The 27,069-nt window shown below is 35.5% G+C and overlaps 1 protein-coding gene across 1 annotated transcript in view; it reads right to left on the reverse strand.

The window, feature by feature from the left end:
- The window catches only part of KIAA0586, a 106,282-nt gene that overhangs the window by 16,315 nt on the left and 62,898 nt on the right, over positions 1–27,069 (reverse strand). The window contains exons 27-29 of the mRNA XM_082648073.1: positions 25,700–25,877; positions 16,936–17,090; positions 13,259–13,367 (exon numbers count right to left, since the gene is read on the reverse strand). Coding sequence (XP_082504199.1) covers positions 13,259–13,367; positions 16,936–17,090; positions 25,700–25,877 — 442 coding nt within the window. The remainder of the gene's footprint in view (positions 1–13,258; positions 13,368–16,935; positions 17,091–25,699; positions 25,878–27,069) is intronic.

The following is a 27,069-nucleotide window of genomic DNA, read 5'->3' on the forward strand; positions in this document are numbered from 1 at the left end:
TCACCCAGAGTTGATGCAAACAAGAAACGGCCATGTGGTTACAGTTTAAAGAATTGTTTTTCCTCAGACTAAATGAAGTTTTGCTTTCTAATTCTTGTATTCATTAACTGTAGTTTGGTGTACAGGGCTTTTTGCCAAAGAAAAACATTTCATTTATACAATATATATTTTTGTGACACCAAGAGAAATATATGGCGGCATAGAAATTTTATGCTGCTTCCTGTAAAGTGTTATGAACATAGGTTAAGCTATTTCAAGAAATTGGCAAATTTAGAAAATGATTTATCAGGCTGACACAGTAATTAGAAAATAGCCAACATAATATTTCCATGACTTCCTAAGTCTGATTTGTTTTAACGTAGGCAGAATAACACAAAGGCAGTAATCACAGACTTTCGGAACTACACTTCTACCTACGTGATTTTTTTCTGACTTTATTAGATGGGACAGTATTATTGCAATTATATTCACAGGAAAAAAGTGCCAGTGTTCTCCATAACCTTACTACCTGAGTCTCATCACACTAAAAAGTACCTGTCCATCTTAAGTTGACAATATAACAGAGATTAACAATTAGATTCTAAGATAACTTTTGGCAATAACATTTCACTTAAAGACTTTGTATGTATATATTCCACAACAGAGCTGTTTGTTCTGCTATTTTAAAAGATAGTAAATAGCATTCTAGCTTAAAATGATTCACAGGTAACTGCATCTTTTTCCATTGGAAATCCCAGCACAACCTGGGCCTCTGCATTTACTACTAATTTAAAAACACACCCAAGGGACTTCCCTGGTGGTCCGGCAGTTAAGACTCCGCACTTCCAATGCAGGGGGCCCGGGTTTGATCCCTGGTCAGGGAACTCGATCCTGCATGCCACAACTAAGAGTCCACATGCTGCAACTAAAACGCGGCACAGCCAAATAAATAAATATTTAGGGGGAAAAAACCACACGCACACCCCAAGAAAGCCTTATATTTGTAATCACTATTCTTAGGTGATGAATAAGGAGCCCATCAAAGAAACTCTGAAAATAAGAGCATTTTTCATGTACGTATTTGAACATATTTTATAATTAAGTAAACTGTTTTGTTTCGTACTTTCATAATAAACACATTGGTTTCTTAAAAGAGAAGACATGTATCTGTGGAACTGTGAAAATTACTGTGGTACTTGAGACGCAACTCAGGTTTCCCAATTTGCATTTGCTGCACTATCCAGATTATTTTCATTGACTCTTCCCACCCTAAAAACTGAGGCTGAACACGTGAACACACCCTTCCTCAGTCTTCCTAATCTTAATAAATGGCACTATCATTTGCCCAGTAAGTTTCAGACCAGAAATCTAGGAGTAATTAATCCTTGACTCTGCTTTCAATTACATTCCACATCTAATCTGCTTTAATAAGTAATTTTTGAAATAACGTTATTCCTCAGCTTTATCAGGTATATGCCATCAGTACACAGCCTGAACCTGACCACTGTGACACCTCCACTAGGGCACAAGCCACCATCACCTCTCATGTGTAATACTGCAACGGTCTTCCAGTTGATCTCCCTGCTTCCATGACTGTCTCCCTATGGTCTGTTCTCCACCTAGAAGCCAGGGGGAACCTTTTAAAAATGTAAATTAGAGTTTGTCATTCCCCAGCTCAAATCCTCCATAGGCTTTTCATCACACTCAGAATGAAATCCAAATTCCTTCCCAGAGTCTGCAGGGCTCGACAGGACCTGCCTACATCTCCTATCTCATTTCCTACCACAGTTCCCTTGCACACTCCCCTCCAGCCACACTGGCCTTCTTGCTGTTCCTTGGGCACAACAAGTTCATTCCCACCTTAAAACCTTCATTCTTCCTACTTTTTCTAGATGAAATACTCTTCCCCAAATGTCTGCAAGTTTTCTCCTTCCCTTCATTCTATATGGAAATGCCATTCCTACAGAGAGGACTTCCCTAACCACATGATCTAAAGGAACAAACCACTTACTTTGCTTCCTTCACTATTCATCCCTGCTTTATGTTTTTTTAAATTGATACTAGTAGAAATATTAATACAAATTGACATAGACATTATTTTTAAAATAAATAAAGCAATACCTTTTAAAAATGTTTTGCTTTTTATTTGGAAAGAATTTCATACTTAAGAGAAAAATTACAAGAATAGTATAAAGAACACCTTTTTTCACTTACCCAGATTCACAATTGTTAACTTCTTCCCCATGTTTTAGATTGGTGTGATATTTCCCTGTAACTACATTCAGGTTATGTACTCAGATATCCCATCCGGAGGCACACAGTATTCATCTGTTCCTCTATGGCGATACTAATTTTGATCATCGATTCTGGGTACTGTCCTATGTTTTCCCTTTATACTAAATGAACCAATCTATGAGGAGATACTTTAAGACCATGCAAATATCCTGCTCTTTATTAAAATTTCCCTCTACATTTAGCATTCATTGATGACCTTTGCCCCATCTAATCTTTACTAGGATGGTTACAAAATGCTGACTTTCCAACATGAGTAGTCACTCCACATTTGCCCGTTGACACCTGGCATTCTTCTGTAAACCTTTTATGTTTTTTCACAACACTTAACATCATCTGAAATTGCTGTAAATTAATTTACTTTTTTCTATGATGTACACAAGTATGTAAGCTCTGTGAAAGCAAGGATTTCAACTAGTATGTTCACCACAGTATCCCCAAGGTTTGGAACAGCACCCAGCACATAGCAACTACTCAAGAATGAATAGAAAAAGGAAGAAAACTGTTAACAAGGCCCTTGCACTAGATGGGAGAATAAGACTACCTAATACATTTGATCCAATAAACATTTACTGGGAACCTACCATTTAGAGTGCTGTGCTAGAGAGCAGGTGGTGCAGAGATGAATGAAACAAGGCCATTGTCTCTAAGAAATTTACTTTCTAGAGAAGGAGAGGCTATAAGAAAATAATCCTACAAGGTATGATGCAAGGGCTAAAAGTGAAGTATATACCAAATACTACGGGCCCTTCAGGGACACAAAGTGGACCAAGAATGTTTGTTTCTAGGATGGAAAGGTGGTGAAAGTGGGCAAGGGAGGGTACAGTTCCAAGTGAAGACATTGAGAAAGGCATGGCGGAGGGGAGCTTAGGAGATACTGGTAAGTGTAGTAGGATGAGAGTTGAGAAGAAATAGAATTATGAAATGTGAATGGCCACAACTGACCTGAAGAATCATCAAGTCCAGCCCTCATTCTGTAGATAAGAATGAATGATCCTGCTTATTCCAACCTCATTCCCCTGCACCCCTGCTCTTTCCCCTTCTCCCCCTTCCCTTTCTCCTCTACTATCTCATGTAACCCCACCTTTTCCCTTCTTCCTATTCCCTCCCTTCCTTTCTCTGCACTCTTTCCTTCTCTCAGGATTATATCTTTCTCCCTCTCCCTTTGTCAAGAGTAGAAATGAGATGGGATCAAGGCTGCAGGTGGAAGAGTTATCTTTAAGGAGGTTTTAAAAAGCACGGCTCTTTCTTCAACCCAAAAGGGGAAAAAAATGCAAGGATTAATGTAAAGCCATAAGAAGTTGAAGCTAGAGTAGTTATAAATGAAAGAGTAGAACTTTTGAAACACATTTGAAAGAGTAGAATTTAGAAAAACAAAAGCATATATTAAAAGAGAATTGAGGGCTTCCCTGGTGGCACAGTGGTTGAGAGTCCGCCTGACGATGCAGGGGACACAGGTTCATGCCCCAGTCCAGGAAGATCCCACATGCCGCGGAGCGGCTGGGCCCGTGAGCCATGGCCGCTGAGCCTGCGCGTCCGGAGGCTGTGCTCCGCAACGGGAGAGGCCACAACAGTGAAAGGCCCGCGTACGGCAAAAAAAAAAAAAAAAAAAAAAAGCCATCTTAGAGAACTTAGTTCCAGCTAATTAGTACCCTACTACTTCTGAATGACATCATATAAGTCCAGGTCTTCATCTCTTCTATTCCTTAAAGGAGATCACTCTATGTACAAAAGGGAAATAAGAGAGTCAATAACTTGAATTCTCCCTAGACCAGCAATGAGAACTGTTGAAAGACAATCCCCTTGGAATTTCTTCTTCTTAAAGACATCATAAACACTGTTCAAAATCAATAAAACTTGCCTAGAAGACTTCATAGTCCTAAGCTTAAATTTTAATTTGTCTCTCCCATCTCTAAACAGTGTCTATGATTCTCATTTGTACTTCACTTCTAAATCACTACAGGTTTGCTTTGGTAGAACGTGTCTTCAAAAGCTGCCATTAGGGCTTCCCTGGTGGCGCAGTGGTTGAGAGTCCACCTGCCGATGCAGGGGATGCGGGTTCGTGCCCCGGTCCGGGAAGATCCCACGTGCCGCGGAGCGGCTGGGCCCGTGAGCCATGGCCACTGAGCCTGCGCGTCCGGAGCCTGTGCTCCGCAACGGGAGAGGCCACAACAGTGAGAGGGCCGCGTACAGCAAAAAAAAAAAAAAAAAAAAAAAAAAGCTGCCATTAGGCCTGAATTACATGTTTACATATGAATTACATGGTTAAAAATATGCCTTTTACTTCACCAATGTTATTTGTTTTTTGTAGCAAAAGATGATCTTGGGAGATTTTTCCCACTTAAAAAAATGTTTTAATGATTCTGTAATAAAGCTAGTAGTATTAAGCCTACCCAGATGATGTTAGAACTTTGTTTGGAGTGGGGATAGGGAAAAGGCTGAGCCCAAAGGCAAAAATTGAGGGCATTTTATATAAATAAAATCTTATTCTATATAACATCAATAATAATAGTGATAATACTGGTAAAAAGCAAAATTATTATGGATAAGAAACTTTAAATAAAGTATTAATCTAATAAAATAAAATATGTAAGTACAATAAAACGGTGAAAAGTGTTTTTCAAGAACACATGAGGAAGGTTCCTAGGAATGACAATGAAATTATATCGCCTTTTGCCATTAGAGTTACAGGGTTTTTTCCCTAAGAAATTTAATCATTTTAATACCTTTATGTGTACCCAATACTGCCCCTAATTTTAATCCTTACTTTTAATCAGGATGCAACAGCTCATAAATGATTACTGAGCTCTTGAGTTATCAGTTTCTCTCTTGGATTAAAAAATGAGAGAACTGCTGACAGAACGCAATTCACCAAAACAGTCACTTGCCAGTAGATAGGATTATAGATTGGAAATCATCCTGGTTAATAAGCTTCACTATATTTAATTGTCCAACATGCAAATCAATTTAAAAATTTTGTAAAAGAATTCTAGGTGTTGTTCATTTGTTTGTTTTTGTTTTGTTTTTTTAACATCTTTATTGGAGTATAATTGCTTTACATTGTTGTTAGTTTCTGCTGTATAACAAAGTGAATCAGCTATACATATACTTATATCCCCATATCCCCTCTCTCTTGCGTCTCCCTCCCACCCTCCCTATCCCACTCCTCTAGGTGGTCACAAAGCACCAAGCTGATCTCCCTGTGCTATGCGGCTGCCTCCCACTAGCTATCTATTTTACATTTGGTAGTGTATATATGTCAATGTCACTCTCTCACTTTGTGCCAGCTTACCCTTCCCCCTCCCCATGTCCTTAAGTCCTCAAGGTTTAATAAATATAAATTATCTTAGATATATTCACTGAAGAGTAAAAAAATTTGTTGAAAGTCACTTTATCTCCCTAACACTATATGGAACATGTACCATCTCTAGCATTTTCTCACCAACGTCCTTAAAGCTCAGAACCAATATAGATTCAACGACTATCTGTTAAAGAAGAGCTGATTACAACATGGTATTCAAAAAAGGAGAGGTGTCCTGGAGACAGTCACGCTAATAATAGCTAATATTTTCACAGCTCTTACTATGTGTCAAGTCCTATTCTAAGTGCACTACTACCTGTCTTCCACTAGGATATCAACCTTCTGGAAGAGATACCATATTACAGATGAAAAAAGCACAGAAAGGTTAAGTATCTTGCCCAAGGTCACCAGCTAGTGAATAGCTAGCAGAGTTAGGATTTGAACCCAGGCAATCTGACTCCAGAGTACAAGCTGTATGCTGTAGTGCTTCAAATTCTACAGTACAGCAGACATCAGCATGAACATCTGGAGTCATTAAGCAATGTTTCACAAAGGGTGGTCCTTCTTCTTCTGCATCAGAATGAGCAGGGGTGCTAGTTTAACATTCAGATTCCCAGGCCCCACCTCAGGCAACCGATCAGAGTCTCACAGTAAAGCCAGGGATCTGCATTTTAAATTAGAAATGCAAGAGATTCTTAAGTCAAAGTTTGAGAGACAATGTATTAGAGACTAACAAACAATCCAGGAGTAGTGCATCCTACAAGTATAAAAATATTACTTCTCTGTTCTAATTCATTCTGAATTGAAATAATCCAGCTTCCCTTTTATTTAGGGTAGAGCTGGGTTAGTAGAATAATCCATTGTTATTGTGGTTGAAATAGTCTATCTAATTTGTATTTTATTTATATAAAACTAAAATCACAAAAAATTTAAATGATTATTCTGTTGATTGGAAGAAAAGCATCTGTAATACACTAACTTGTCAATGTCGTTAGTTTTACTTGGAGGAGGGCAGTGTAGTATGATAGAAATACTACTACACTAGGAGTAAGAAGATCAGATGCTACCACTAATCAGAATTATGACCTTTGGTTCTTGGGAGCAGGGGCATCATCCCCAGTTCAACAGAACCAAAAGTCATCATTCTGATTAGTGGTAGCATCTGATCTTCTTACTCCTAGTTCAGTATTTCATTGATATTAAAATATAAAGATATTATCAAATCTACACTTACCTCTGTGATTATTTTGGAAGGTTAAATTTTGCTCAGTGGCTGTTGAATAAAAAGGCTACTAAGTTTAATGAAGAGTTTAAATCAGGTTTTACATCAATTTGGTTTCTAAAAAAAATAGCATAAAAACTTTAAAGTCAGGTTTCAGGAAATCTGGCTAAGAACAATGAAAGGGTTGCAGAGGTTTCTGGAATACTGGTGAGTCTTCAGAACAATCCTGGTATATGTATTTGGTGAGACAGGTTTAATATCAAAGACTTGAGAAAAATCTACATGCTCCATACACAGTGTATAAATAATTCTACAACAATAAGAAAATTAAATAATTTCCACAATTAAAATACTCTTACATAGAAAAAGAAATCACTTTAGCACCAACAAGCAAAAATGTTATGGAAATCCTTGAATAATTTTCAGTGTCTTTTCAAATAGATTTTCCCTATCAATCCTCTTTGTATTTTGCTTATTTTTAGGGAATAGCCTTAGTTAAGCACATTTATCTCCTAGATTTTATATATATATATATATATATGTGTGTGTGTGTATATATTTCTATTTTTTAAATCAAAGGTGTAAATCCTTTCTTGTAGGAACAAACAGTTGAAATAATAATCTATGATAAAAATTCATTAATGTGCCAGAAAAGTGTCTTTTCTCATATGGTTTACGCTCCCACCTCCATCCATTCAGAAAATATAAGAAATGTATATACATAAAGACAATCAGCAAGTTGACCTAACACACTTGCTGCCGTGTGTTTATTTTTTCAGCACTATAAGAAAAAAGTGACAATTTGACAGTATGATTACCTAAAGATGTTTGTCTTTTTGAATTTCATAGTATTCTAACAAATTATTTCTGAGACTCAGTGTTTTAAAGAAATTACTCTTCTCAAACTACCCCCTTTATTCTTCTTCTTCTTCTTTTTTTTTTTTTGTGGTACGCGGGCCTCTCACTGTTGTGGCCTCTCCCGCCGCGGAGCACAGGCTCCGGACGCGCAGGCTCAGCGGCCATGGCTCACGGGCCCAGCTGCTCCGCGGCATATGGGATCCTCCCAGACTGGGGCACGAACCTGCGTCCCCTGCACCGGCAGGCGGACTCTCAACCACTGCGCCACCAGGGAAGCCCCCCTTTCTTCTTCATATCCCTTGAGAGCAGATGTTTTGTCTTATCCATCTCTCTAGCTCCAAAGCACCTTCTACAGTCCTTTACACAAAAAGGATGCTAAAAACACTGACCTAAAAATAAATGTACAATGGAACATTATTGAGCCATAAACAGGAATGAAGTAATGACATCTGCTACATGAATGAACCCTGAAAACATGTTAAGTTGACGAAGCTAGACACAAAAACCACATATTGTATGATTCCATTTACATAAAATGTGCTGAATAGGTAAATCCACAGACATAGAAAGTAGACTAGCAGTTGACAGGAACTGGGGGGAGGAGAGAATAGAGAATGAATACTAATGAATATGCGATTTCTTTTTAGGGCAAAGAAAATTTTCTGGAATTTCCATAACTTTTTAAAAATATTAAAAATCACTGAACTGTACACTATAAAAGGGAAAATTTTACGATATCGCAATTAAAAAAAAAGAATGAGTGAATGAATGCTCACACTATTTCTCTTTCATTTAGAGTTAAAAAATACTGCCCACTGACTAACATGTAACCCGATTTAACTTTCTCTACCCTTTAGCATATGCTTGGTTGCCCCTTCCCCTTGCTTAACTAATATGTCCTCAAAGAACGAACAATTTTTATACTACAAAAGAAATGACAAAATCTTTTAGAAAAGTAAAACTGACTTTACATTATTCCACCGTGGCTGTCTGTACCATGTCTACATTCAAAAGTTTCAACTGAAAAATGATTATAAGGAACTATTCTCATTTTTCACCTTTTCTTCTTCCTTGTACCTTTTACTAAATAACAGCATTAAACATTGTTTGGTGTCAAAAGCAAATGATGGAATGAATTATCAAATTCAATTCAATGAACACATTAACTGTATTTAAGCACTGTATTTAAGCACAGTGCTATGTTGGGAAACAAGGTCTATTAAATAAATAGGAAAACCTATCTTAATAAATAAACCACAAAACTATCCCATATATCACTTTCTCTGAAACTTTAAATAATCAGTCTGGAGAATACAGCGATGGTAAAGGCAGCTCTTGCCACAAACTGTTAAGTCACACAAATATTTATTAAGTGCTTACTCAATAAAATGGTATAAAACAAGGAAAAGAGCATCAGCTTTGCCCTCAAGTAGATATGGGCTTGAATTCCACACCTTCATTTGCTAAACTGTGTGCGTTGGGAAAATTAGTTAACCTTCATGAATCTTACCCTTTCTCGTATAAATGCCACACTACCTGCGTGGCATGGTATTATGAGGAATAAATGAGATAGCATAAGGTGCCTAGCAAGGCTTCAGTAAATGGAAACTATTGTTAAGATTATGATTATGTTCCGGGCACCAAAGATCTGGAGGGTGGGGTTAAGGATGAATAAGCCATTTTCAATTGAAGGTTCAATAAGGACTCAGGAAAATGCAGCTGAATGTTGAAGAATAAGAAGTTTCAATCCAATTTGGTAATATTTTGTAGAGGAATTTTCTGTCTATGTTCATGAGAGATATTAGTTTATAATCTTCTTTTCCTGTAATGTCTTTGCCTGGTTTTGGTATCAGGGTTATGCTGGAAAGAATTCAGTCCTTCTGGCAGTGGCGGCCACTCTCCTCTTCCAGGCCTGCACCAGTGAAGAAGAATCTCTCCAGTCTCCTAATCTTTCTGTTTCTAGAGGTCTGTGGAGAAGGGACTGCAAGTGAGAGTGAACCACTTTTGTATCAGTAGCTACCAATGGCTCTATGCTTGGCCTTTAGCAATTCATTAAAGAAAAGTCTAGTCAAATACATCTTATCTGTTTGTATGGTGCCTGGTATCTCTTCCTGTAACTGTGCTCTGGCACAGTGACAGGGTTCTTGTGTCTCATATCTCGGGAGGAGTCTGTCTTTCCGTGGACTTCAGGCTACTTAGTTGCTGTACATCATAAGCCCTCTGATGGGTTCAAGAAATGTTATGATTTTAGAGTTTATCTGACATTTTATTACAGTTAGGAGAAGAGACACTCTCCACTTTCCTCCTCCTAGGTGGAAACAGAACGCCCACATTCAGCAACATTTTAAAGTGAATTTCTATTTTATTAATCAATAATAGCATGGATTTGTGAAAGACACATTTATTCAGATTACACCTTTGGATTCATGGACTTTGGGCAGATTTATTACTCTGTGCCCCATCCCTTCCCTATCAGAGATCTACACACATGGCTTTTATATCACTGTCATACTTTATGAGAAAAAAAATCAATTTAAAAAACTTTTAACTGTGATTTTAAAATTACTAAAATCAATTGTAATTTTGAGCTATTATAATTTAGTTATATTTCAAATACAAAGGCAAAAATTTTCATTTGCACATACAGTTAGAAATGGCTTCTAAATATATATAAGCTTTGAATTTCCTAATTCTCACATATCTAAAGTCACAATCACTGTATGTTAAGGTATAAAAGGTGCTACGATGGCTAGGAATTAAACTCAGGACATAATGTCAAAAAAAACCTATTGTGATTTCCCACAAAAATGTAACCTGCTTTTGATAAATTAGTGCAATTACATTAGTAATTACTTTTAGCACTTTGATACATATTTTCTGAGCAACATATTTCATCTACAAATAAGAAAACTGAAGAATGCTGTGGTTTTCAAACAACTTTGACAACTAATCTGTCCTAGCATTTAACCATACAACATATGTTCTAATTTTCCCCCATTGATTATAGTATAGCCTATTTGACTTTCTAATTATTCTTTATTATGCGGTTCTTAAAATTTTAAGAGAAAAACTAAAGAAGAAAAATATTTTTAAAAGTGAACTATTTTAATACATCACTTTATAGAATTTAATTGTTCCTGGGTTCATAACAAATAAATGGATTGAAAACTAGTCTCTCATTTGTACTGAAGAAAGTTAACTGCACAGTGAAAGGGAAAAAAATTTTAATGACTTACTAAATTACTTAAAAAGTTGCTTTCACTATAAAACTGTTAGACACATTAATCAGGACTTAGAATCAGATAAGTGGTATCATGTGCTCAAAAATATACCCAATGAATTAAATACCAAAAGAAACAGATATTATCTTTCAGAATTCAATTCAATTTCTCTCTTTTGTATTAAAATCTGAAAGTAATAATCAAGCGGAGAGGAAGGAGACAAGTACTTTAAAGATCTCCCAGAAGCATAGTGCTAGAACCTATGTCCTACCATATCTTCAGTCAATTTTTAATGGATGATCACTAAACTACTGCTACTGCTAGTAAACGGCTTGATTTCTTTATATACATATATTAAACTACTATGCATTTCAAAGTGAAATACATAATACTTCTTCCTGAAACAGCCATAATTTGGGCTTCAAGTATTCTTAGAAGCATTTATCTTCCAGAAAAGATGTGGTTTTGATTCCCTTGTGATAAGGTGAATTTCCTTCATTATCTTCAAGCCCTTTGTATATGATAGGATTGAATTCCTTCAAGGTCACTCTAAGTTGTGAAAGCCCTAGAGGATTATTTTGGCACTCTGACTCTCTTATTCTTTGAAACATTTGGCAGTGTATCAGAGCTTCATCAGAGAAAAAAATTAAATCCACAAAATTTATAGGGGAAAAAGTCATAACTGACTATATTTGCCAAGGGAATTGTATTCATTCAAAAAATATTTAGTATGGAGATATGTATCAATTATAGACTGAAACACTTGGCTCCTATTTAAAATGTTTTATCTATAGCCCACTGGGTATTTATTTATCTTGGTTAAAACTGACATAGGCCTGCGGCTCTCCTAACTTCTGTATTGCATGTAAAATTAAATGAAAATAATTTTTACACATATTAAATCCAACTGTTCTAGATTCTTTCTAACTAAAACTTCCTCCTACTAGCTAACACATTGGTTTCTTTTATTTTTCTTATGATTTTTACTGACATTAAATGTTAACTGCACACTATTATTTAATGACGTTGTAAGTCAACAAAAATTTAAATATTGCCATCTTGTGGTCAGACATTCATATATGTGAAACTGAAAACAATGTCACTTTCCTAAAGAGAGGTATTAACCCTTAAAATCTTACCAAAGATATTTTCCTATCAGGTGAGAAAAATGATCATACAACATTCTCCAAGGAGACAAAATTCATTTATAATTTTAAGAAATTATAATTTTAAAAAAAACTAAATTAAATATACAGTCATTGATCATGAATAGTAACAGAATTCAGTAGAAGGACATCAAGTCAGTCCTGATATTATCTTAGAAATATTCATTTGCTTATATCTATATACTGTCATGATTAATTTTTAAACACAATGAGGAAAGTGTTACAGGTAATTTTCCATAGGATTTTAAGATATAACACTAACACTACTGTACCACTGTTAGGTTTTAAAAAGTGGTCAGGAGGGGAAAGTTCTGAAAAGCTGGAGCAAGAAAGGAACAGAAAACAAGCAGAAAAGTAAAAACCTAAACCTCATATAACATAATCTTAAGCACTTCCTCATTTAGGTCCTCCCCAAACTGCCAAACAGTTACATTTGTAATTATATTGGCATTCAATATATGAGATAAAAAAACACAATTACAAAAGTGAAGAAAAACATTCCACTGCTCAAAATACTCCTAATACTTCTACCTGGACTGTAGACAGAAAGTTTTTAAACAGAAGACATCTTAATTTCTACTGCCAAATTTCAGAATTTAGGTTATATAAAATTTAAATGACAAAGAAGCAAGAAGGCAAACTAAGCACAAGGCCAACAGCTTTGCAGAAACACAAAGACAACATCAAATGCCAGGATGCTGACTGCAGAATTATTTAGCCACACAATTTTGGTAATCAAGCAGTACAGAAAAGTTCATTCATATGATAGCATCTAACATGAGTTCTTTGTTTTCTAACTTGTACCTGTTGATCAAATTGCCACACAACATAAATAGCCTTTACAAAGCTCCTTAACAACCATAACCATTGCCTTTATATTATAATTTAAAACAGACAACTATGATACAGATACAGACTTATACACAGATAAAAAGACACTGACATTCAATTGTACAAGAACCAAAAGGTAAGATTAAAATAAAAATACTACCTAAGAGTTTTTAAAATCCATTAGAAATAGTGTTTATTGGTAAAGAGAACTAACAAATATACTCAAATACAATACCAGATTCTTTATCCCAAAGGGCTAAATCAAAGAAAACAAAAAAAAACCCTAGAGAATAAGAATAAAACTTATATAAAAGAATTCTCATTATATATGTGTTCAATTCACAACATATATCAAACTCTTATATTATTACAAGGAAACAAATCTTACCTTGTTGCTGTGAAAGTGAAATATCACATTTATTTCTTACACGTATTAAACGACTTTGAACTGGCTTGTGTTCAACTTGCTTAACATCTTGGTCTTGTTTTTGTTGGTACTGAAGAATTTAAGACATGAAGTCATAATATTATTTTTTAAGTTACTTTAAAAAGATCTGAGCAATTAAATTATTTAGGTGTTTATTATATAAAATTTGGATATCATGCATGCTTTCTAACTACCAAATGGGTGATGGAGTACATATTACTAAAGAAAAGATATTGCAAATAAAATCTTTCAAAAGATTTGGGTAATATACACAGATTTCAGATATTCAAATCATTTCTATTTTTCCTAGAGAATTCAGAGCTACTTATAAACCAACTATTCTAGATACATACATGATGGATTTAGACAGGATAAAAACTTAATTTGACTGTAAGAACTTCCATATAACCATTTTTGCATAAAATGAAAATCTGCATAATGTACTGCAATTTTCAAAGAGCTTTTATATATAATAACATCACTGAATTCTCACAAGTGTTGAGTAGGTATTGTTACCCTCCTTTGCCATTCAAGAAAAGTACACTCTACCATAAGCCCCATCATCTCTCTTCCTTACTACCACCTAACGAAATTTGAAATTTACAGTAGTCACAAATTCCTTCACAATCACACGTTACAAATTGTGATGACTTTAGCCATTTTCTTTCTCCCCTTTCCTGTTTTATGAGCCTAATTAGGAATGAGTCTCTGAAAACAACTGTCAGATATAATCTGACAGGAACCTAAAAAGGTATCTCTGAACTCTTAACAACAGATACAAGCAGAGGAGAATGTGAAACACCTGTCCACATGGACTCAAATGTAACCACTCCAGTTCTGGCAGGTACTTATTTATCTACAGATAAAAATGAGTAGCTTTAGTCTGCAATAATAACAACTAGCCTCACCTCTGGTCTTCTAAGTTTAGAGCCATTAGTCATATAGATTTCTTCCCTGAAGGAAATATTATTTTGGTGTGTATTTCTAAGATGGGTACTATGACTCTTTTGTGCTGCTTCAATTTAGAACCTTCCTACTGGCTCCCTTCCTTAACCACAGGGATTAAGAGCTGAGTATTGTGGAGCTAAACTGCTCGTGTTCAAATTTGGCTAAGTCATTATGTAGCTTTGACCTTGGGTTAAGTTACTTAACCCCCCAATACCTCTATTTTCTCATTCATCAAATGGGGATGATAATAATAATAACTACCTCAGTAGGTTGTTAAAAGGATCAAACGAGTTAATACGTAATGAACTTAGAACAGCCTCTGGCAGAGTAAGCACTATAAACAAGTGTGTGCTAGTATTAGTACTAGCCATATTTCTCTGTTAATAAAAGAAATCTAACAAATGAATTTTTTTGAAGCCGTTCTTCTGGTAACACCTTGCAGTTTTATTTTAAAACAGGCCAATAATTAAAGCAGAGCAATCTTTCTTTTATTTTTTAGAATATCTTTATTGAGGTATAACTGATAGACAATAATCTGCATGTATTTAAAGTGTATCATTCGTTAAGTTTTGACATATGTATATACCCATGAAGCCATCATCACAGTCAAGATAATACGATGAACATATCCACCAAGCTCAAAATAACCTGAATTCCCTCCTATAACTATAGATTAGTTTGCATTTTCTAGAATGTCATGTAAGTGGAATCGTAAGGTATGCACTATTTTGGGGGAGTGGGGGTTCTGGCTTTTTCCCCTCAACACAACTTTTGTGAGAATCGTCCATGTCACTGTATGTATCAATAGTCCATGGCTTTTTTCTTTTTTAATAAATTTATTTATTTATTTTTGGCTGCGTTGGGTCTTTGCCACTGTGTGTGGGCTTTCTCTAGTTGTGTCGAGCAGGGGCTACTCTTCGTTGTGGTGCATGGGCTTCTCATTGCAGTGGCTTCTCTTGTTGCGGAGCACTGGCTCTAGGCGCGCGGGCTTCAGCAGTCGTGGCACACGGGCTCAGTAGTTGTGGCTCGTGGGCTCTAGAGCACAGGCTCAGTAGTTGTGGTGCACGGGCTTAGTTGCTCCATGGCATGTGGGATCTTCCCGGACCAGGGCTCGAACCCGTGTCCCCTACATTAGCAGGCAGACTCTTAACCACTGTGCCACCAGGGAAGTCCATCCGCGGCTTTTTATTGCTAAGTAGTATTCCATCTTATAGATATGCCACAACTTGTACATTCAGCAATTGATGAATATTTATGTTGTTTCCAGTTTGGGGCTACTACCAATAAAGTTGCTATGAACATTCATGTGCAAGCCTTTGCTTAGACATATGTGGTAGTTTCTCTTGGGTAAATAAATACCTAGGAGTGAAATGTCTGGGTCATATGGTAGGTGTACATTTTATCAATACTTTTTAAAGAAATTGCCAAACTCTTTTCCAAAGTGGTTGAATCATTTTACATTCCCAGCCAGCAGCATATGAGAGTTTAAGTGCTCCACACCCTTGCCAAAACTTGGCATGTTAGTCTTTTTAATTTGAGATGTTCTAATGCCTGTGTAGTAGTATTTCCTTGTGGTTTTAATTAGCATTTCCCTAACGATTACCGATGTTGAGAATCTTTTTATGTCCTCACTTGCCATCAGTATATCTTCTTTGGGTAAGGTATCTGTCCAAAGATTTTATCCATTTTTTAATTGGATTGTTTGTTTTCTTAATATCGTATTCTGTGAGTTCCTTATATATCCTGCATATAAGCCTTTTACCAGATAAGTGATTTGCAAATATCTTCTCCCAATCTGTAGCTTGTCTTTTCATTCTTTTAACAGTGTGTTTTGAAGAGCAGATATTCTTGTTTTTGATAAGACCAGTTTATTAATTTTTTTTCTTTCATGGATAGTGTTATTGGTGTCATTTTTGCCTAACCCAAGGCCACAAACAATTTTTCTTTTATTACAGAATTAATTAACAGATATTTATTCATGACTAGTTTTTTCCTGATCTTTGCTTGGTCACAGGTTATTAATACTGAACCCTACATAATAGTGTGTTCCATAAGCAATCTTTATTTTATATACTTTTGGCTTTCACCCTCAACACCATGCAATGCAACACAATACCATACCATGATGACTATTTATTGAATAAATTAATCTACAGTGAGAATACACAGATTAAAAAACTGTATTTAATTTAACATGAGCATTTTTTTTTACACCTTGGAGAGTAATTATCCTACTTTTTCAGTACACAAGATTGCATGGGTCATTGGCTTAACTCAGTATGAAATATCTCATACTTTCACGGTAACACACTTCACAAATTTTAAAAGAATAAATATTTATTGAGTACCTATTATGCACAAACTACTAAACTAGATATTGCAGGGGAATATAGAGGTGTAAATGATAATAGCTATCTAACTTGGTAATAGGCATTTTTACATACATTATTTTAAATCTTTAATTTAAAGATGAGGAAATTAAGGCTTAGAAAAAGACTAAGTATGTATTCAAGGTCACAGCTAGAGACTGGATGAGCTAAGATCTATAGCCAGGCTTGAGTTAGTGAAAAAAGGAGGCATGATTTGAGGCTGTCTGACTCCAAAGACTGTGCTCTTGACAGTGTTCTATGCTAAGGCAATATTGTTACCATTCTGATTTAAGTAAAGTACAAGTGCTATTAATTGGGTACCTGAGGACAATCTTCAGCTGCTACTGATAATTTAACATCATCTCCTTGTGTTGTCAGAAGTTTTGTGGGAAGGGCAAGGTGAGGATCTGGCTGCAACTCCAATTCTCCCAAACTCATTGGACCATGACTAGCACATAAATCTTCATAAATATCATCTGTTATCAAGTATGTAAACAAAAAGTTAAAATAAATTATTTCTTAGAAAAAGAAAAATTGGCTAAAATTACCAGTATTTCTTACCTGCTGAATTAGAAGTACTTCAACAGAAAATACGTGTCACCAAGCCTTCACTGCAATTAAAACCAAAGCTCATAGAGAATGCAAAAAGTACCTATGTTCAAACAAATCTATGGACTATTCTAAGGTTCCAATCAGCAAGCTGTTCACGCAGTCCACACCCAACACTCACTCCTACACACCAACTCCTAACACTCCAGATTACTTTTTCTATCAATAAGAGTCAATAGAATACTTTCCATCTAAAATGTAATCTTAAATCAAGGGGCAATTTCCTGACTAGAAAATGTTGGTATTGCTTAGCTCTGTTCTGGTATTTTTCTTCAAAAGATCAAGCTCCTCTTTTCCTCAACCAAATGGCATCTCAATGAAATCAATAAAAAGAAGACAATAAGAGCAGAGATAAATATTTATCTAATAATATCACTGTACATTTACATTACATTTTATACTCCAAGCACTTTCACATATAATATCTCGTTTAACTTGAACCTCACAATCATTCTGTAAGGCAGGAGGATCCGATAGTTTTATAACTGTCTTTCACTGTAAGGCTCAGGGAAGTTAACTGTCAAAATATCAGAGCTAAGAGGTGAAAAGGAACTAAAATCCTCATCTTTCAACTCCTAGTCACTGTTCCTTATTTCACATTCTCGCTAAATTATTTCTAAGAAAATTGTTTTTCCTAATTAATGGTCACCTTTTAAATATAGCACAATGCAGTCTCATTTTAATCAGTATAAATAGACCTGAAGCAATATACATAAATTGTTTTAAAAGAAATGACATTTTAAAGACCCCACAGGTATTTTCTATTTAAAAGCAGTATGTTGACAATTTCTTAGGTTTAGCAAATAAGCACTCTCTGGTTTTTTTATGTTAATCTATATTTTTAGGTGGGTTTTACATAAAGCAGAATACATACACTGACTTTTAAGTTTTACCTTTCCAGAATTTGATCTACACAAAACAATTTCTCAAAATTATTACCTGTTTTATTCTCATTTTATTTATAAGATTAATTTAAATAATTGTAATAACATGCATCATTTAGAGCAACCATTGTTCCAAGCCTCACATTGGCCTTTTTATATTCTGATATGGCTTTTTCTATTCCTATGTCACTTTTCCTACATTTTCTTAAGACTGGCAAATGAATTAAAAGAATTCATACACACATAAAAACTTTTTGTACTGATTATATATGATTATATACCTAGAAAGCCCTAGACTCCCTAGTGAGGAAAAATAATTTTATTAGACGTAATAAGACAATTTGGTACTATGACTGGATACTAAAAAAATATACAAAAGTCATTGGTTTCTCTCTATATTATGCAATATGCACTTAGAAACAGAAAAATAATCTTTTACTATAGTGACCAGAACTGTAAAATAATTAAGAAAGGTATAGAAGAAGAAAATGAAGAAAATTATGAAATCTTATTGAAGAGCACAAAACAAGATCTGGACAAATAGTAAAATACATAAAATGTATTTTTATACATACATATAAAAATGTCAATTCTTCCAATATTAATATATAAATTAGCACAACTCCAATCAGGGTGATTTTTAATTGAAAAACATAATTTTAGAGTTTATATGGAAGGATAAATGCCTGAGAATTGTCCAGAAAAGCAGGACTTTTTTTTTTTTTTTTTTTGCGGTACGCGGGCCTCTCAGTGTTGTGGCCTCTCCCATTGCGGAGGACAGGCTCCGGATGCGCAGGCTCAGCGGCCACGGCTCACGGGCCCAGCCGCTCCGCGGCATGTGGGATCCTCCCGGACCGGGGCACGAACCCGTGTCCCCTGCATCGCCAGGCGGACTCTCAACCACTGCGCCACCAGGGAAGCCCCAGGAAAATTTATTTTAAAAAGTAAACTTGCCCTATCAGATAACAGAATGTACCATAAAGACACAGTATTCCAATGTGTTTTAGATCCTAAGGAATCTAGAATACTTAGAATAAAGAATCGAAAGAAAAAAATTCCTAGATCTATGAGAATTTAATATACAAATTGGTTGATATTTTAATTCAGTAGGAAAAAGATACATGATAATTGGCACAACTGACTACTTATCTGGAAGAAAATCAAATTGAACTTCTACCTTACACCACTTGCAAAAATAAATTCCAGATAGACTTAAATATAAATATATACTAAATAATGAACTTGCAAAAAGAATCTGAGACTACAGGTATAAGCTTATATTGGGGGAACCTAACCATGTGATGAAAACACAGGAAGTATAAACGATGTAAATAATTCTATAAAATTTTTTAAATTATATGGAAAAGAATATAAATAATGTCAATGAACAAAGTACAAATCTGGGAAAAGACATTTGCAATACAGATGATAGAAAATATCTAAAATACAGAAATAGTTCTTACAAAGTTACAAGAAAAACTTAGAACCTAACAGACGGGGGAAAAACTTAAGTAGGTAATTCACAGAAGAGCAAATACAAATAGCCAACAAACATAAACTCAGCAGTAGTCAGCCATATCTTTATACTTTAACTGACAAAAATAAAAATAGTAGTAAACACAATTTCTGGAAGCGATATAGAGGGAAGGTTGTAATATATTACTAATAAAAATAAAGTAGTTTAAATTTTTAAGACAGCAACTTGGTATATCTATTTTAAATTTTTAAATATATTTTCCCTTGGGCCCAGTAACTACTTCTGGGAAACTATTCCCTAAATATAAAATGCAGCAATATGTTAGGATACACACGTGTGAATATTTACTTTAGCACTGTTTATAGTAGGGGCGAAATGATAATAAAGTAAATATTCATCAACAGAGCAATGATTGAATACATTATCGGAAATCCATACTAAAAGTGGATAAAAAGTCAATAAAAAGATGAATTTAAGCACTACTACTTGACCTTGAGTAATTTCTGCAGGGTTTACTGGGTGAAAACAAAATGCAGGTGAGTGTGCATGACACAATCTCAACTTGTAAAATAACAAATACACACACATCGTATGTACCTATCATGTATACTGTATGTGTGTGTGTATATAATTATTATATATGCATAAGGAAAAAAAACCAGGAAGGTTACATACCAGAATCTTAACATGAGTTAAGGCATAAAGTGGGACAGGAGAAAATGCGAGGAGGAGGGGTAGATGAAGAGCACTCAAAAAAAGTCTATAACTTAAAGTAATATATGATATAATCGTATTTTATTTTTATGTAAAATGATATGTGGCTGACGTATGGGTGTAAGGAAAAAAGTTAATTGGAAAGGACGCAAGGGGGCTTCCCTGGTGGCGCAGTGGTTGAGAGTCCGCCTGCCGATGCAGGGGACACGGGTTTGTGCCCCAGTCCGGGAAGATCCCACATGCCGTGGAGCGGCTGGGCCCGTGAGCCATGGCCGCTGAGCCTGCGCATCCGGAGCCTGTCCTCCGCAACGGGAGAGGCCACAACAGTGAGAGGCCCGCGTACCGCAAAAAAAAAAAAAAAAGGACACAAGGTAGATTGCGATAAAAGAAGAAAAAAATTAAATATAGAAACAAAGAAAGCGTATAATCAAACATCTCCCAAAAGCATTAAAAGTGCATAATAGCTTTCAGCTCATATGACACCCTATCACTTAACCTATATTTACTGACTATGCTACATACTCTGCTAGATGACAGGGCTATGACAGTGGACAAGATAAAGTCTCCATTTTCAAGTGAGATTACAAATCAGTGTGATAAGAGCAACATTAGGCAGGCGACATTAGAGGACTATACAGAGAGCATATTTGACGGTACCTAACCCAGTGATAAGGGATCAGGAAAGGATTCCATGACAGCAATCACAACAATGTTGAACTTGATGTGTCACTTCTAAAAAGTATGCTCATTGAGTGTAATGTACGTTAGTTAGCCCTTTGTAAGAGAGACACTTAAAGTATTATTCCATTCAAGACAAATTTAATTAACCATAATTTAAAATCCCTAATTTTACTTTTCTAGAATCTTACTGCTTTGAAAAAGCAACCATGGTAGACTTTCAGAGAAGACTAAGTCTGCTTGAATTGCCAGTGCCAGCAGCAGCTTTGGTTCTTGCCTGTCTAATAAATTATTCCATTTGTATGAAACCCAAAGGTACCTCAAATTCCACATAGATGAAACCCCACTCATTCTTATTTCCTCCTAATTCTGTCTTTCCTCCAGAATCCCTCCCTCCCTCAGTGAACGGAAATACCATCTATCCAATCATTCTAGCCAAAAACCTGGAGTCATCTTAGACCCTCCCTTCTTTTGCACCTCTCATATTCAACTAAGTCTTGTCCACTCTCCTCCTCAAATGTCTCTCAAGTCTCCCTTTTCATATTTCTTCGCTGCTGAATAATGTCTCACCAGGTTTACTTTAATAACTGTCTAAGCCAGAGGCTCCTTGCCTCCAGTCTTAATCCTCTGCAATCTATCCAACACACTGCACCTCACATGATCTTGCTAAATAAAAGGCAAATATGATCATGTCACTCATTTACATACAATCTTTAATGGATCTGTGAATATCACAAAACATTCAGAATTGACAGAAATTCAAGACTGAATTTTCCATGGGCATAAATATAAAGTAAGATTGGAATTACTTTCCGTTTTGCACACAAACGAATCTCTACTGTCTTAGAGTAAATCGAAAAACCACTTGATATTATTATCTATATCCACCTGGTTTCTGCTACTGTTCCAATCCCATTGCATCCTAAAGTCTAATTCACTGATAAAGTACTTACATTTCCCCGCTTAAGTTTCACTGTTTTGTTTTTTTTTTACTTTATCCCCTTGTCTCATTGCATATTCTGCCTTGGAGGTTTCTCTTACACTTACTACACAGCAAACATCTATTCATCATTGAGAACTCATTTCAAGTTAGCTCCTCACACATGAAGTCTTTCTTGATTGCCCTCCCCAGTTACAACTGACCTGTACTCCCATCCCATACAGACTGCTTCACAATAACTACAGTAATTTATTGCATGTTTTTGCCTTCTCTCTACTACCTCTACTAGGGAAAAAATTCATTATGGATAAGGCCTTACCAGGTTTTATATTCCTACCACCTAGACTGTGCTTAGAGCAGAGCAAGCACTCAAAAAATATTTTCTGAATAAGTAAATGAATAAACTGGAATGTGCTTATCACACTTCATCATCTGGCTGATTTCTCTAAGATTCAGTTTCACATTGGCTCTTGTGGGAAACCTTCTCTGAGCTCTCATGTGTGGGCTGTTCCTCCTCTGTGCTCCCAAAGCAGTCTGTGTTGTGCATTAATCACACAGTGTTAAAATTCCTGTCTCATATTCTTCTACACGAGTTTGTAAACTTCGAGAGCAGATGTCTATTACCTCTGCATCTCAAGACCCTAATATTGTGCTAATATATTGGTACCGAGTACACAGTAGGTACTCAATACAAGTTTTCTGAGTAAATGAAGAGCTATAATTGGTAGTAAGTCCCAGAGTCCTCACAGTTTGTTCGAAATACCAGTTTACACTTTAGGGTTCTCGAGACAATTCTTCAAACCTTATTTAGCATCTTTTTGTTACTCAACCCAATGTGAAAGCCTCAGAATTAGAAACAGTGATAGGGGACTATAGGTTGCAAATAGGATGCTTTCTGAAAATGAGCAGGGGTGGGGACAGGCAAGGTAAGAATAGCTGAGCCTCTGTAAACAAAGTTACTAAAAATCAACATGAAAGGCATGAGATTAGCCAGCAGCAGAAATAGTGATACACTGGGACTCATTCTTCTACAGTAAACATAATGTAACAAAATACTTAAAGCAAGAGGAACAAACTAGCTCTCTATAGGCACCTTCCTTTTAAGCAACTGTGGATAGTTTCTGGTTCCATTAAATACATTTGAGAAGGTATTGATATTTTTACATTCTCCAAGCATTATTAAAGATAGTAACAGTTACCATGTGCCAAGCACAGTGCTAACTACTTTATGTGCATTGTCACCTACTACCCACCCCCAATAACCTTAGGAGGTAGATATTGTTTGCAATAAGCAGCCTCCACGATGGTCCCCTAACATCTGGGTCCTGGTATTCACACCTTTCTGTAGTCCCCTACAATATTATTCCAGGATTGGTCTGTGTTATCAACAGAATGTGGCAGAAGTAATGGCATGTCACTTCTGAGACTAGGTTATAAAAGACATCGTGGTTTCCATCTTGGTTGTTCACGTTCTCTCAGATCATCCACTCTGGGAAAAGCCAGCTGCCATGTCATGACAGCTCTATAGAAAGGTTCCAGTAATGAGGAACTGAGGCATCTTGCCAGCAGCCATGTGAGTGAGCTTGGAAAATAGATCCTCCAACCCTAGCTGAAGCCCTCATATGACTGCAGCTCTAGCCAACAGCTTGACTACACCTTCATGAGAGATCCTGAGAACCATGCAGCTAAGCTACTCCCAGATTCATAACTTTCAGAAATGTGTGAGATAATAAATGTTTGCTGTCTTCATCTGCTAAATTTTGGGGTAATTTGTTACACAGCAATAGGTAACTAATACATTAATATTATCCCCACTTGATAGATGAAGAAACTTGGGCTCAGAAAGATTGTTACTTGCCCAAAAATACAGAGCTGGAATTCAAACTGATTTCTGAAACTCCAAAAGCTCAAACTCTTAGCCACTCTGTCATACTGACCCATCTATATGCTCAATCTTATGCCACGTTACTTATTATTTTTTCCAATTAAATTAAATAAATATCTATAGCGTGCCTACAATTAAAAATGAACTGTACTATAAGTAATCTGCTAGGCGATACCAGGGTATAAGGAGGGGCTAAACAGGATATATCCTCATGGATTTTATTCTATAACATTTATTATTTATTTTTATTTTCTGTAACAATTTAACAAGTACCTTTGTTCGCCAAGTACCAAGCAGCTCTCAAGTGATCTGCGAGAGCCATCTAGTGTCAATTCTATTTAATTGCACTCTGCACTGTTAGCTGGATACAAATATAGAAGTCATATTTTAATGCCACTTTGAATATTAATTTTTAAAAATGTAAAAAAATTAATACTCTTACTATGTGCATAAAATAAATAATTCAAATATTAATTTACATTCATTCCCATAGAAAATTCAGTCTTGAATGTCTCTCAGATATGAATGATAAGGTATTCGCTCATACTTTGTGCCAATGTTTTTCTAACTTCCAGCATCTCCTCTTCCAACTTCTGGCAAATCTGCATACCTCCAGAAGTTCTTTTCATTTAAGAGAATGCAGCAATGGGCATGAGAAAATCAATAAATGAGAATATAGCTGATCCTCATTAATTTGAAGATTCCATTTCTGCAAATTCACCTATCTGATAAAATTTATTTGTAACCCTGAAATCAATACTCATAGCATGTTCGCAGTCATTTGTGGACATGTGTAGAGCAGCAGAAATCTGAATCACCCTACACACACTTCAGCAGATGAGGTTGAACACGGTGCTGCTCTGCTTTCTTATCAGCTCTTACACTGTGAACAAGTGTTCTTTTTCGCTATTTAGTGACACATTTTTCACATTTTTGAATGCTTTGTTGGTGATTTTGTGGGTGTTTAAAATTGCCCCCAAACATAGTGCAGAAGTGCTCTCTAGTGTACCTAAGTGCAAGAAGGCTGCGATGGGCCTTACAGAAAAAATATATGTGTTAGATAAGTTTCATTCAGGAATGAGTTAAGTGCTGTTGGCCGTGAGATTCAATGTTAATGAATCAACAATATATATTAAATAAGTGTCCTTAAATAGAAACACACATAAAACAAAGCTATGTACTGATCAACTGTCAAAAATGTGATAATCAGAGGCTCACAGGAACCTAACCTTGTATTTCCCCTAGAAGCAGTGGCTCAGTATTTGCTAATTCAATGTTTCTGGTGACTCTATAGGACATAAGTACTATAGATAATGAAAATCAACTACATATGCTAGAAATTGGTATTCTCTATTCTACTCTTATTCCCAAAGTGTTACAGCAGAAAGTTTTAGTTAATAAAATTCCAAAACAGTCCTGAGTACACTGAGCACTGAGTCAGAAGACTGAACTTCTACAGTACTACCTAATTTAACACTGTCCTACACAAGATCTGTTATGTCACAGTTTTGATGTGCTGGTTATATTTTTCCAATATATATTAAAATAAATACATCACTATTAAAAAGTTTTAGGTGGACACATGCATATTACCAAAATCATCTCATGCCCCATCCAGTGATTCACGTACCAACACTTTGGGGAAATACTGCTATAAATACCATAGAAAAAGTCATTATCAAACTTTTCAATTACGAATACCCCTTTTAATAAGGAAATTTTGTAAGCCCCTACCTGAAAATAGTTATGCTTTTCTTAATTCAGATCAGGAACACTACTGTAGATTATAATACAAAATACAGCATTCAACATGGAAACAGTAACCAAAAAAGTATGATGGGATTCGAAGTGAATATTCTAACAGACAATACATCAAGAAGCAATATTTTGGTGTATACCTGTAACTGTGTCACACTGCTGAGATAATGGCGTAGGAGCACATCTTTGATCTGAAGACTCTGCGTTAGTTACAGGCTGCTGCATATAGGTGGAATGTCCCATTAAGATGTTCTCTGCTGCTGCTGTCAGCCTGGGCCTTTGTCCTTCACTAAGTTCACCTACACTGTTTTCCAAGTCCTGTAAAAAGTAGAAACCATTGTTACAAACATTACATTAAAATCAAGTCAAAACAAGAAATAGTTGTCAAATGTATCATGATGCAGACCACATGACTGCTTGAAAGCTATTTTAGGAAGTCCTTATTATGCCACATACACGCTACAGGAAAGTTAGTTTAATAAGATATCTAAGTGCAGGCTTTGTTCTCCATATCTTATTTCTTATGAAGTTAAATACCCATTATCTGTTTTCGTCAAGCTCCAAATTAGACAACAATAAAACACACCGGAAAAATGTTATTATTTAAAACACTAAATGCTGTCACACATTATACATTGTTCATACAGCTTAATTAGAAGAATAGAAAATTCACCTCTTGTTCTTTATGAATGAAAATTGGCTAAAGTTGCTAGTGTGAACTTTATAATAAAACAACTGATGAAAATGTACAAAAAGTATGAATATGTTTATCAAATATACAAAATAAATAAAAACTAAAAAAATGATGAATTCTATTTTCTTTGGGTATTAAAAATAATATGCCCTAATCACTAGTGCATCTTGTGACTTGGAGATATTCTAATAAATGAGTTTACTAATCAAGAACTGAATAAAAATTCCAGTATATGAGAGTTCTCATGTTTTTTATTAAAAGGAGTTTAATTTCAACCAAGGAGAGTTTTTTTTCCTAGAATATATGAAGAAATCACTGCTGAAACATCTTTGATGACTCTGTTGATTACAAACTAAAATCTAACTGTTTAGCTCATCATTCAAGATTTTCTACAATTTGCCCTAATTATCCTCTACAGATTTGTAGCTCCCCTTATCCTGTAATCTGACTTTTCTTTAAGGAAAGTTGCTCAACACTCTTTAAAAAGAAAAAGATTGTTTTGCAATTAATATAAAACCCTTGGAGATTCTTGGGCAAAGTTTAGAATGACAGCAGATACATTTTCCCTAGAAATTAATTAAAAATATTTCACAGTGCCTATTTTACTCTGCCACTACCATATAAATGTTGTGCAATATATAGTACCTTCTCTGTTGTGAACCAATTTTTTTAAGGTACTTGTAACTGCTGAACTACTTAACACCTTAATACTCTATGACCCTACTGAAGATTTAGCTTCCCTATTCACAAAATGCTCTCGTACTCATAAGCAGTTATCATTTTAATATTATACTCAAAGCTCAGACTCATGTCAAT

The sequence above is a fragment of the Grampus griseus genome, assembly GCF_964374135.1.
Source record: "Grampus griseus genome assembly, chromosome: 2".
NCBI classification, from domain to species: Eukaryota; Metazoa; Chordata; class Mammalia; order Artiodactyla; family Delphinidae; genus Grampus; species Grampus griseus.